This window comes from Stomoxys calcitrans, chromosome 2 (assembly GCF_963082655.1).
Source record: "Stomoxys calcitrans chromosome 2, idStoCalc2.1, whole genome shotgun sequence".
NCBI classification, from domain to species: Eukaryota; Metazoa; Arthropoda; class Insecta; order Diptera; family Muscidae; genus Stomoxys; species Stomoxys calcitrans.
The window spans coordinates 101,845,520-101,857,340 of record NC_081553.1 but is presented as its reverse complement, the minus strand read 5'-3'; the positions used below and the strand labels follow the sequence as shown (position 1 = coordinate 101,857,340).

Sequence of the window (11,821 nt, the reverse complement as noted above, 5' to 3'; positions counted from 1 at the left end):
ATTTCAATTTAGTTGAGACGACTCATGAAGGATAGCAGACAGTTTTCACAACCATAAACGAAAAAAATATAAACTTTTAAAGTGACATTAAACAAAGAAAAAAAAATATTTAAAAAAATCTAGAAATGAATTGTGAATCGAAATTGCCCACCATCACCGAGGTGGAGCAGAAACCCACCCCCACCAAAGACCTTGTGGAGAGTTTACAATTTGAAACCTCATCACCTGCTACTTCCACCAAACATTCAGAGTCACCACCAGAAATGTACTCGAAAAATACTGAAGATGAACAGGATGAAATTGTCACCATTGAAAATGTTACGGTCAAATTTCGTTTGGCCATAAATCAGGTTATAGCTCAAGTCTATCCGAATTGTATGACTTTGGGAGAGGTTAAAGTCGATATAGGACGTCGTTTTGAAGTGGCTCCCGAACTTTTGGTATTGGCACAAAATAATCGCATTCTCCCGGATGAGTATCGCATACGTGAAACGGAAAATGATGATTTTGGCATACATGAGTATGCTTTATCTTTAAAATCTTTAGAGAAACGTAAGAGTTTAACAACAGTCGCAGCCAGTGGCACCGCTACGGATGAAGAAAAGGAACGTGAACCTAAATTAGATTTGGAAGTGTATTATAAGTAAGTCTTAAGGAGCTTAAGAAAAAAAGTTGAAGTTAAAGCAAGTCATCGTTAATTTCAGTAAACATCGTCTACCGGATTTCATTACGGTCTACATACCTCCAGAAGATTCTCGCAATGGCAAGCCAAAGAACATCGTTGTGGAAATACAAAATAAGGCCATTTCCAAGCCATTTCTTTGTGGATATTTGGATAAGAGCACAGGTGAGTATATACAACAACAAAATAGTCTACAGAAGGTTTCTCTTTAATTGACGCTTAAGGGCTAAACAAGTAGAAACATCAAATAAAAATTTAAGCTTCTAAGGAAGTGAAATTCGTAAAAAGGTTTGTATTGGAGCCAAGTCTGTTTAGGGACCTATCTGTATGGTATTTGGTGTGAGTGTTGGAGAGGACGAAGGAATCTTTTATATGGGAGATTGAGTCAAATCTGAACCGATAGGGCCTCTTTTCAATCCCCACGTTATTCCATAGAGGATAAAGATATAGAAGGAAGATAAAGGTTGGCCGATACGAGTTGCTAAGTCCTGTGAACAGAAAGATTTCGATTTCCAACAAGGTCAAATACTTGCGAGTGATCTTGGATAGGAAACTGAACTAAAAGTGCTACATCTACAATCGTACGCAGAGGACTCATGGATGTTCGGTAGAATGTAGACGTGCTGTAGGATCGAAATAAGGCCTAAATATGAAAGTAGTCCCCTAGCGACAGGAACGATACGATCTAATTACAAGCAAGTGATTAGATCAATACTAACTTACGTCTCGGTAGTTTGATGGACAGCAATAAAGAGGAAGTACAACATAAAGTGCATTGTTGGCATATTGTAGGCTCGAAATTGTGCCTGAGCCCGAAGATAGTATACTGGTAGGACTGGATAGTGATAAGGTGAATACTCACTTACGGCTCGGTAGTTTGGGGAACGGCGATGTAGAGGAAGTGCAATATAAAGACATTGGAACAGGTTCAAAGAACATGTTTTCTTAGCATAGACGGGCGATGAGAACCATCCTTTCTAGGGCACTGAAGCCAATTCTAGATGTCCGAACCATTGACTTACATATGAGGTAAGAGACTTAAGACTGTGAGAAGTTTGCCCCTGTCCTTAGTGGAATGTTCATGGGCAAAATGTGCAATTTTTGACTATGGCAGAGTATGAGACTTAGGGCAGGAAATCCAAGGAGAATATAATTAACCTGAATGGATTAGAAAATTTTTCGAAACGAATATCTGAGACATCAGTAGAGTGCGAGACACTAGTGCCAGCGACGCAATCTTAGTTTGACGGAGCTCTGGTATTGCCATCTCGAGCTTATGAGATGAAGAACTATTTAGTTTGGGCATATACATTGACGGACCAAAGACTGGGTTCTCCTGCCGGCTGCCTGACCACGACACGGTCCTGCAGGCGGAAATCCGGGCTATTACGATATGCGCTCGATGATAAAGTTTGAGATGAGAACTAAATAGTTTGGGCATATATATTGGGGAACCAAAGACTGGGTTCTCCTGCCGGCTGCCTGACCACAACACGGTCCTGCAGGCGGAAATCCGGGCTATTACGGCTATGCATTCGATGGTAAAGTTTCAAAGAGAAGACGTGTAATGTAAACGTATTTACGACAGTAGCTTCGCCATGGGTTAATAGCAATCAGAAAGGTAAGGTCATGAACGGCCCTGGAGAGTAAAAAGGAGATTAACGGCTTCTCTAGGTAGACACAAACTGCAATTTCTGGGTGCTGGCGTAAGGAGGAATCAGATAGCTGATGTCTTGGCTGCAAGAGCCAGAGGATGGTGTCGAAAAACTTGCCTTTTACGATGACGCAGACTGAGTTAATGGCAAAGGCAACGAGCGTAGCACTGTGTAAAAGTGAAACAGTCGAAAGGACGACGAATATCCTAGGAAGAGATTCGGATCGTGAGAAGACGAGGCTATTATTGAAAAAAAGTAAGAAGGCGATCAGAATAGTTTTCAGTATCCTAATGGGTCATTTAGGACATGAACTCGCTTATGCAGAATAAGTGCATCAATTGATATGAGAGCCGGCTCAATTATTGCTTTGCTCCAATTTCTCAGACACTATATGCACTTCGGTAGCTATGTTACTTATAACGCCTTTCAGGCGCTCTCTTCCTCTTTCAGTCTTTTCTGAACTATTGTTATATATGCGTCTATCGCGTTCAAGATCTCCTCCGATTCTAGTATGACGGTTACTATATTGTCTGCCATGAACCGTTTGTTTATGGAGGACTCCAACATGTTTCGACCCATGGCAAACCTGGGACTTGCGAATACCGCATGTTTTGAGTCTTCATTCATTGTAGAACATGTTGTGCACAATGTAGAGGTGTAATATCCGAAGTGATACAGATAGCATCTATTTATCTGTCCATCTGTCTGTCTGTGCATCCGTCAGTCTCTCTGTCGATCCGACCATCTATCTGTCTGTCCATCGGCCTGTCTGTTTGTTTGTCTATCCATCTGTCTATTTGTCCACTTGTCTTTTTGCCTATCCATTTATCTGTCTGTCTGGCGATCTGTCAATGGCCATCTGACCAATCGGTTAGTCTGTCTGTCTGTCTACATGTCTGTGTACCTGTTTGTCTGCGTGTCTGTCTATCTATCTGTCTGTCTATCTGTCTGCCTATCTGTCTGCCTCTCTGTCTGTCTATCGGTCTATCTATCGGTCTGTCTACCTGTCTGTCTATCTGTTTATCTGTCTATGTTGATCGTTTTGGATTGCAAATGGGCCATATCGTTTCAGGTTTGGACGAATTCTAACGCAATTTGCTCAAGAAACCATGGGTCTAAAATCAAAATCGAGCTCCAGTTTTTAATGACTTAGTCTGTCCGTTACTAATTTTCGGATATGCCCAGACGAAAAGGATAAATCCGGAAACCAGACGAAGCTAGAACCTACGAATGGTGTCTGGTCTGCTCGGTACTGAAGCTACGTCCGCATGCAAAACATATTAAGTCGGATGGCCGGACAATGGAGAGAAATTATGGGTTGCCAGATTACCTCATTTACCAGAACAGATTACGCAATAGAGATATCTGGCAAACTACTGCAAGCACCCAATTTCAAAGTTGAGGCATTCTCATTCACCGCGAAACCACAAAATATTAAGCTAAAGATCTGCTGGTCTGTTCGATTCTGTAGCTTCGTTCGGCATGCAAAACATATGAAGCCGGATTGCCGGTTAATGTAGAATAATTATGGGTTGCCAGATTACGTCATTTACCAGAACAGATAACGCAATGGAGATATCTGGCAAACTACTGCAATCATCCATATTTAAAGTTCAGGCATTCTATTTCTCATTCACCATGAAACCGCAAAACATGGAGCTATAAATCTCCTCTCACAACGCCTGTCCTGGTGGTTACCTAGGAAGAATACCTGAAACTCGTGATTGGTATTAAATCTCTATGTACAAAGCGGTTGTTGCCGAACATTAGGGACGGCCGTCAGCTTTATAAACTGTGAAGCAACTACCAATCGGTGATATATTTCTTCTTGCCTGTGTTAGAAACATAGTATGGTCAGATGAGTTTATGCATTATGTCTCATCAGCCTAACGCCTCCCGCCTTAAATAGTTTAAATGACACTCCATCGACTCCTACTGCCTTGTTGTTACTCTGTCAGGTTGCTGCTACTCTGACCTTATTCCGGCGATATACATTCTCTACCGTCATAATCGATTGGTTCTTTGATATCGCTTACTAGCTGTTCTTTCCATATCTAAAATATACCATCTATATTCGTTACCAGGTTTTATTCTTTCTCTCTGCAATAGAATGCGTTTGTATCTAAGCTATCAGTTTAAATGTTTAATTCTTTGGTAGATTTTTCAAACTTCATTCTGACTCCAGAATGACTGACTACGTGGTTGCAATTCTCTCTTCTTCCTGTTGAGTAGACGTTTTTCCTCCCTACTTATGTCTTGATATCTCTGATTTATTTGGCTCGTTGCTACTGATTGTTCTGTATGTCTATTATTTTGACACTCCAAGTTGTACGTGGGTTCCTTGCTCCTGATTTATAGATTTTGAGGGATTTTCCATGGACTGGGTAATGGTTTGAACATAACTTTATTATATATCTTTCGTATATTTTAAAAGGCATTGAATATTTGGATGCATTTACCCAGACGGGACCATTCATCAACAAATGCAAGGTTGATTGCCAACTTTCGCGGGATACACAGACATTTGAACATAAAGTGAAATTGGTTGTAAGTAAATATTTTTAAAGGTACCTCAATGTACGATTAAGTATAGACCTCGTCTAAGTATCTTCTAATAATTTCTCCCTACCATTAGGACACAATGCATGATCAAACATCCCAATGTTGGCTAGATGGCAACAATGTCCGTTATTGGTCAGAGGCTACCGATTATACCATAACCGCAGGAGATTATGTCTCATATGCTCAACAAGAAAGGGCCAAGAATCGAATTGGCAAAATACAATTGATACAACGCAATTTTCGTCGTTACAAATGGATGAAATGGATGCGTGAATGTGCCCAAGAACATAAGTAAAACACCTAACATACATATCAGCCTTCATTTCATTTAAATAAATTCCTTTCCGTAGACGCCTTGTAACCAATCGTTTGGCTGAAGAAGAAACATTTCAAGAAGTACAAGAACGACGCATTAAACGTGAAGAAAGAGCCAAACAATTTCCCCGAACCCAAGATGATTTCGATTTGCTACATGGCGAGGTGCAAAAATGGAAATTGGCTGAATTGAAACGCATTGCCAGCATGTATGAGGGACCTGCGCGAGTGGCTGAAGTCAATATCCTGCTGGACAAGGAGATACAGTTGCTAAATGGCATAGAGCGTCAGCGCCAGGTGGTATTTGAAGCTATGAAAGATTTTCGCCAGCAACAAATGCTAAAGAAAATGGGAGAACCCATACAATGGATAGGTTATGGAGGTAATTGATTTCATTTATAATAATTTTTCTGCCATTATCGTTTTTTACCTATTTTTCAGATACTGTAGTCACTGTGGATCTTTTAAGAACTCAAAGGGTGCGCTTTTTAACAGAAATTTACAATGATTTACAAAAACCTCTTAAAAAAGCCCAACGTCTGGAATTGATAACCAAAGTCAGACAAATTCTGGTGAATGAGCAGGATTTTCCCGATTTTGGAGAGGTGTGTAAGATTTTTTTTTGTAATATGTTATTTACTATATGGTTCTTTGATAGCTTTTTGATTTGTTTGACCGTGAACGTAACCTGCTGGTCTACACCAAACATTGTGATGTGGAAATCCTACGCAAGCGGCAAAATGTCCTTTTCGTGGAATTGATCAAATTTGACAGAGAACCTAAGCAGCATAGTAAGTAGAAGAAATCTCTATGAGAGTTGTTATTATTGAGCCTCTAGAGGGCGGAATTTTTATACGATTTGGTTGAAATTTTGCTGATATGGTCTGAGTCAGATTCTACTTCTTGAGCCTCTAGAGGGCGTAATTCTTAACCGATTTGACTGAAATTTTGCATAGTGACCTTGCCTATGATTTGTAATATGCATACCCGATAATGGTCTGAATCGGTTCAAAACCTGATATAGCTCCCATACAAACCGATCTCCCGATTTTAATTTTGGGCCTCTAGAGGGCGCAATTATTTTCAGATTTGACTGAAATTTGGCATAGTGACATTTTCTATAATCTCCAACATACTTGCCAAATATGGTCTGAGTCGGAATATAACCTGATATATATCCCATATAAACCGATCTCACAATTTTACTTCTTGAACATGAATTCTTATCCATCTTGGCGGAAATTGCATAGTGTCATTTTCTATGACCTCCAACAAACTTGCCAAATATGGTCTGAGTCAATGCATAACCTGATATAGCTCCCATATAAACCGATCTCCCGATTTTACTTCTTGAACATATAGAGAGCGTAATTCTTATCCGTCTTGGCGGAAATTTTGCATAGTGGCATTTTCTATGACCTCCAACATACTTGCCAAATATGGTTCGAGTCGGTGTATAATCTGACTCAGCTCCCATATAAACCGATCTCCCGATTTTGGTTCTTGAACCTGTAGGGGGCATAATTCTTATCCGACTTGGCAGAAATTTTGCACAGTGCCATTTTCTATGACCTATAACATACTTGTCAAATATGGTTTGAGTCCGTGTATAACCTGACTTAGCTCCCATATAAACCGATCTCCCGATTTTACTTCTTGAGCCTCTAGAGGGCGTAATTCTTAACAGATTAGGTAGAAATTTTGCACAAAGGTATCTACAATGATCTCCAACATCCAAGCTAAGTATGGCCTGTATCGGTTCATAACCTGACATAGCTCCCATATAAACCGATCTCCTGATTTTAATGTTCCCATATAAACCGATCTCACGATTTTACTTGTTGAGCCTCTAGAGGGCGCAATTTTTACCCGATTCGGCAGACTTTTGCATAGTAAAATTTTCTATAACTTCCAACATACTTGCTACATATGGTCTGAGCCGGTGTATAACCTGATATAACTCTCGTGTAAACGGATACCCGAATTTACATCTTTGAGTCTCTAGAAGAAATTTCAGCGAAATCGGATAAGATTTCTCTAAAATTTTGTGACTTTGTCCATGATTTGCAATATACGTCCCTATTATGGTCCGAATCGATCGAAAACCTGATATAGCTTCCATATAAACCGATCTCCCGATTTTAGTTATTAAGCCGCTAGAGGGCGCAATTCTTATCCGTTTTGGTTGAAATTTTGCATAGATTTTGAGATTTTCTATGATCTCTAACATAATTGCCAAATATGGTTTGAGTCGGTGTATAACTTGATATAGCTCCCATATAAACTAAACTCCCGATTTTACTTCCTGAGCCTCTAGAGGATATAAATCTTATCCGATTTGGCTGAAATTTTTGCATACTGACATATTTTATAACCTCTAACATACTTGCTAAATATGGTCTGAGTCGGTGTATAACCTGATATAGCTCTCATATAAACCGATCTCCCGATTTTACTTCTTGAGCCTCTAGAGGGTGTAATTCTTAACCGATTCACTTGAAATTGTGCACAATGGTCTCCAACATCCAAGCTAATCATGTTGTTGTTGTTTTTGTAGCCACATTTTTATGTGGAGGTGATGATGCTCGTCAAGCTCTTGTAGGTGAGCAAGCCCGTTCCAGTCCAGAAGACCTATCGCCACGGGAACAGCGTGGCCATTGGTTATTTAAAGGCGCCAGAAACTCACCTTGTCATATCGAGCATCATAGGCACTCAGTATTTGTGCAAAAGTCCGATGCCGCTGATTGTCCGCGACTGCCCTTGCAGCTAATCCGTATGGAGCATTCATTTATCCGCAACCTGTGGACGGAACCGGTAGCTCGCAGTTAAGCTTCTCGTGACAACAATGAACACCACACAAATTGGAGCTCAATGTTCCAGCCGGTGTGGTGCTCACAGCTATCTCGTAACAGGTCCAAGCTAATCATAAACTGTTATAGCTTCAATAGCATAGCGGTTCTTACCATTATAATTTTTTTTTGCCTATAAAGAGATACCGGGCAAAGAGACTGGGTATTAACAAACTTATTCCCTTTGTGGGCATAAGGTTTGCCCGTGATCAGTTTGTTTTGCGATTTGCGCTACGGAGGCCACCGCAGAGGTTTGCATGTCCGCCTTCGACGCTGAACGCCTGGGTTCGAATCCTGGCGAGAACATCAGAAAAAATGTTCAGCGGTGGTTAGCTCCTCCTAATGCTGGCGACAATTGTAAGGTACTACACCATTGGGTATGGCCCCCTTGTATAAACTTCTCAACAAAGAGATGTCGCATTGCGGCACGCCGTCCGGACTCGGCTAAAACAGGAGGCCCCTTCTCATTGAGCTAAAACTTGAATCGCACAGCACTCATTGATATGTGAGAAGTTTGCGGCTGTTCCTTGATGAAATGTTCATGAGCAAATTTGCAATACACTCATATAGCCTACTATAGCTTTCAGATCATCACAAGATATCACATCAGATAATTCTTTTTTGTAAATATGTCATTTGTTTTCTCATTTTATTTACAGAACAAGGAAATCGCATGTGTTGGGTTTGCAAACAAGTCAAACCCTATTCCCAATTTGCCATACGTACGCGTCAATCCCAAGTGGATACATGTAAGAAATGCTATTATCTAAAGGTAAGGAATTATTGAAAAATAAACGTTAGTATATTTCCACATTAGTGTCAATAAATTCTGATTCTCTGATTCGCAGGTGGCCTCAACGGAAAATGTTGTTTACACAGCCATTTTAAGATCCATACAACGCGATGAACGCAAAAAGCATTGTAGCAGTTCAGTGGCTTTTATCATGCAAGTGGATGATATACGCCACATTGTGGATCAAATATGGCATGGTCACTCGGTGTTGAGTAAATGCAATAATTTGGCAAGATTAAGGTGAGTGAAAACGAAAAGGGAGTAAATTGTGTAAACACCACCCTATATAGGATTGATGACCTAGGGATTTTTTTTTAATAATACCATAAGATTCAGATCTTTGTTCTCATTAAGAATACATATTCTTAATCGCAACAAGAATCTAAGAATATTTAGCGATGACTGCGTGCCTGTCTATCTGTAGCATTCACCCTACTTTTTTTAAATAAAGCTCTAAAACTTCAACTTGTGGCAGATAGTTGTATTATTCAGAGGCTGGTTAATTCGAAGATGAGCTAAACGGCCATGAATCGACGAGAACTCTCGACACCAACCATTTAAAATAATTTCTTTAGTTATTGATGTACATGGTTGCGTATAATTATTGTTCGATAATAATACCCTCATGCGCCATACCTCATACGCCACCATGGTCATTCATGTTCTTACGAACTTGTATTGATGAATGCGCTCTACTCTCCCGTCCTAATAAGAGTTGGGGGCATAGGCCAGCAAGATGCACTGGATGTTTACAGCTGTGATTCAACCAATTCTTACCTATGGGTGTTTGGTTTGTGATCAAGCTATTGAAAGAGGATATGTACGAACGATAATTGGGAAGTGCGACTTTCTCTGAAACAGAGGTTGATGAAAAGATTTTGCAGATGAACTGGCTAGGATTGGATCACAGGATGGACAGAGTTCATTTTACGAAATAAGCGAACCTCTCCCAGGTCCTTAGGATTAGTGGCTTATTTTTGGCGATGAGGAGAATGTACCTTGTTGTCGGCAAAACTCAAAAACACATGCATTGGGAAAAAGTACAGCTTATAGACAGGGTTGTCGAGCGTGGTTAATGTGGTAAATATATCATAGAGGCGTTTTCGGAATAAATATATAACAACGCACGGCCCTTGAAGCCACCACACCTAATATGGTTGAAAAGTCTTCTAACCAAAGACAGAACGCGTCCCATAATGGTTGGTGTGACTTTCCTTTTCCTTTTGCCTAAAAATCCCCGATCATTGAGCTCGTCTCGTAAGGGAAACAAATAAAAACTGTGAAATTTAATGATCTTCGCCCTAACAGGCAAAAAAACTTGAAAATGAAAAAAACTCTGTTTTGCTGGCTAGAAAAGAACCACTGATGATGGACTGAGTCTTTTGAGAGTATTTTGACACAATTGAGTATTGAGTATTTTGGCATCATTGAGCTTAAACATTAATCGGACTGCACTCATTGATATGAGAGAAGTATCTCCTGTTCCTAAATGGAATGTTCAAGGGAATTTTAGTTAGTAGATGCTTTCCATGGTAACTGTGAGAATAATGCGAGGACCTCGTGATAGGAGTTTTTAGAAATTCGGAAACTATACAGATACTGGGCAAGAATTCGAACGATTACGTATAATGTTGGCAATCAGGTGGTGCGGAAGGCACTGGCTTCGGGTCTTTTGAGATCAAAATTTGTAGTGGGAGAAGAACCGTTGTTTTAAAACTAAGGAACATGGAGTTTAACTATAAAGTGTTCATACTACTAACTGCTAGGCACTTCCCAGGTTGCTTGGACGTGGCAGGAAGGTTGGTGTGCCCAAATAGTATCGAAGTCCCTCAGATACAACACAGTGCCAAGACACTGTCGGGTTGAGGTAGTCTGGACATTGTATTCGGATGAATCCTAAAAGTCAATGGGCATGGATTGTCTGCGGGAATTTGGATGTGAGCGTGTCACTTTGGCGGCCTTGTTGGACATAGACAAAACAAATTTGCCCACGAATATTCCATTAAGGAACAGGGGCAAACTTTTCATATATCAATGAGTGCTGTCCGATTACAATTTAAGCTCTATGATAAGGGGACTCCTTTTAATTGCTGAGTCCGAACGGCATGTCGCAGCGCGACACCTCTTTGAGGAGTAGTTTTTTCATGGCTGACATACCATTTTTTCAAATGGCATAGTTCCTCACAATGTCGCCAGCATTAGGAGGGGATTAACAACCGCTGAAAATTTTTTCTGATCTTCTCGCCAGAATTCGAACTTAGGCATTTAGCGTTATAGACAGACATTCCAACCTCTGCGCTACGGTGGCTTCCTTGGACATGGAAGGAACTTTTAATAAAGCGAAGTTGGATTCCACAGATGGCGCTCTGATAAATGTGGTAACCCTCCTCTTTTGGTGAATTCGATTGATACGATGCCGAAGGGATGGATAATCAATACGGAGATTCCGTTTAGGAAGATTGTGCCTAGAGGAAGTCCGCAAAAAGGGGTTTATCCCCTTATTTGTAGCTTTTGTGGCTATCAACGGAATTTTCAGCTCTTTCGCGAAGAAAAGGGCGAAGATCGTTGCCTTCCCGGATGACGTCGTCATCATGGCGGGTGGCCGATTCCTTTCTACTATTATGGATCTCGTTCAGAGGGGGATGAGAAAAATGTCTGGATGGGCGAGGGCCAACGGGCTTAACATTAACCACTAGAAAGACTTAGCTGGTGCTTTTCACCAGGAAGAGAAAGCTGGGAATTTTCGGTAGACTTGTCTGGATGGGGCGGAGCTGCAGCTCTCCCCGTACGACAAGAAACTGGGCTTGATTCTTGACCAGAGACTAAGCTACAAAAGGTACATGAAAGAAAGCGTCAAAAGGGGACTGAATGAGCATGAGTTGGTCACCGTGGCGCCAAATCATACAAGGCGTTGGGCCCCGACGGAATCTCTACATTGATGTTGAAGAATCTGGATTTACCTGGA

The 11,821-nt window shown here is 40.7% G+C and overlaps 1 protein-coding gene across 1 annotated transcript in view; it reads left to right on the top strand.

Moving 5' to 3' along the window:
• Window positions 1-11,821, top strand: part of LOC106082981 (IQ and ubiquitin-like domain-containing protein) — a 23,478-nt gene continuing 11,657 nt past the window's right edge. Inside the window, exons 1-9 of the mRNA XM_013245756.2 lie at window positions 1-643; window positions 705-847; window positions 4,772-4,884; window positions 4,973-5,190; window positions 5,250-5,596; window positions 5,656-5,819; window positions 5,873-6,005; window positions 8,723-8,835; window positions 8,912-9,096. Of these exons, the coding sequence (XP_013101210.2) occupies window positions 126-643; window positions 705-847; window positions 4,772-4,884; window positions 4,973-5,190; window positions 5,250-5,596; window positions 5,656-5,819; window positions 5,873-6,005; window positions 8,723-8,835; window positions 8,912-9,096 (1,934 nt within the window). The 5' untranslated portion in view covers window positions 1-125. The remainder of the gene's footprint in view (window positions 644-704; window positions 848-4,771; window positions 4,885-4,972; window positions 5,191-5,249; window positions 5,597-5,655; window positions 5,820-5,872; window positions 6,006-8,722; window positions 8,836-8,911; window positions 9,097-11,821) is intronic.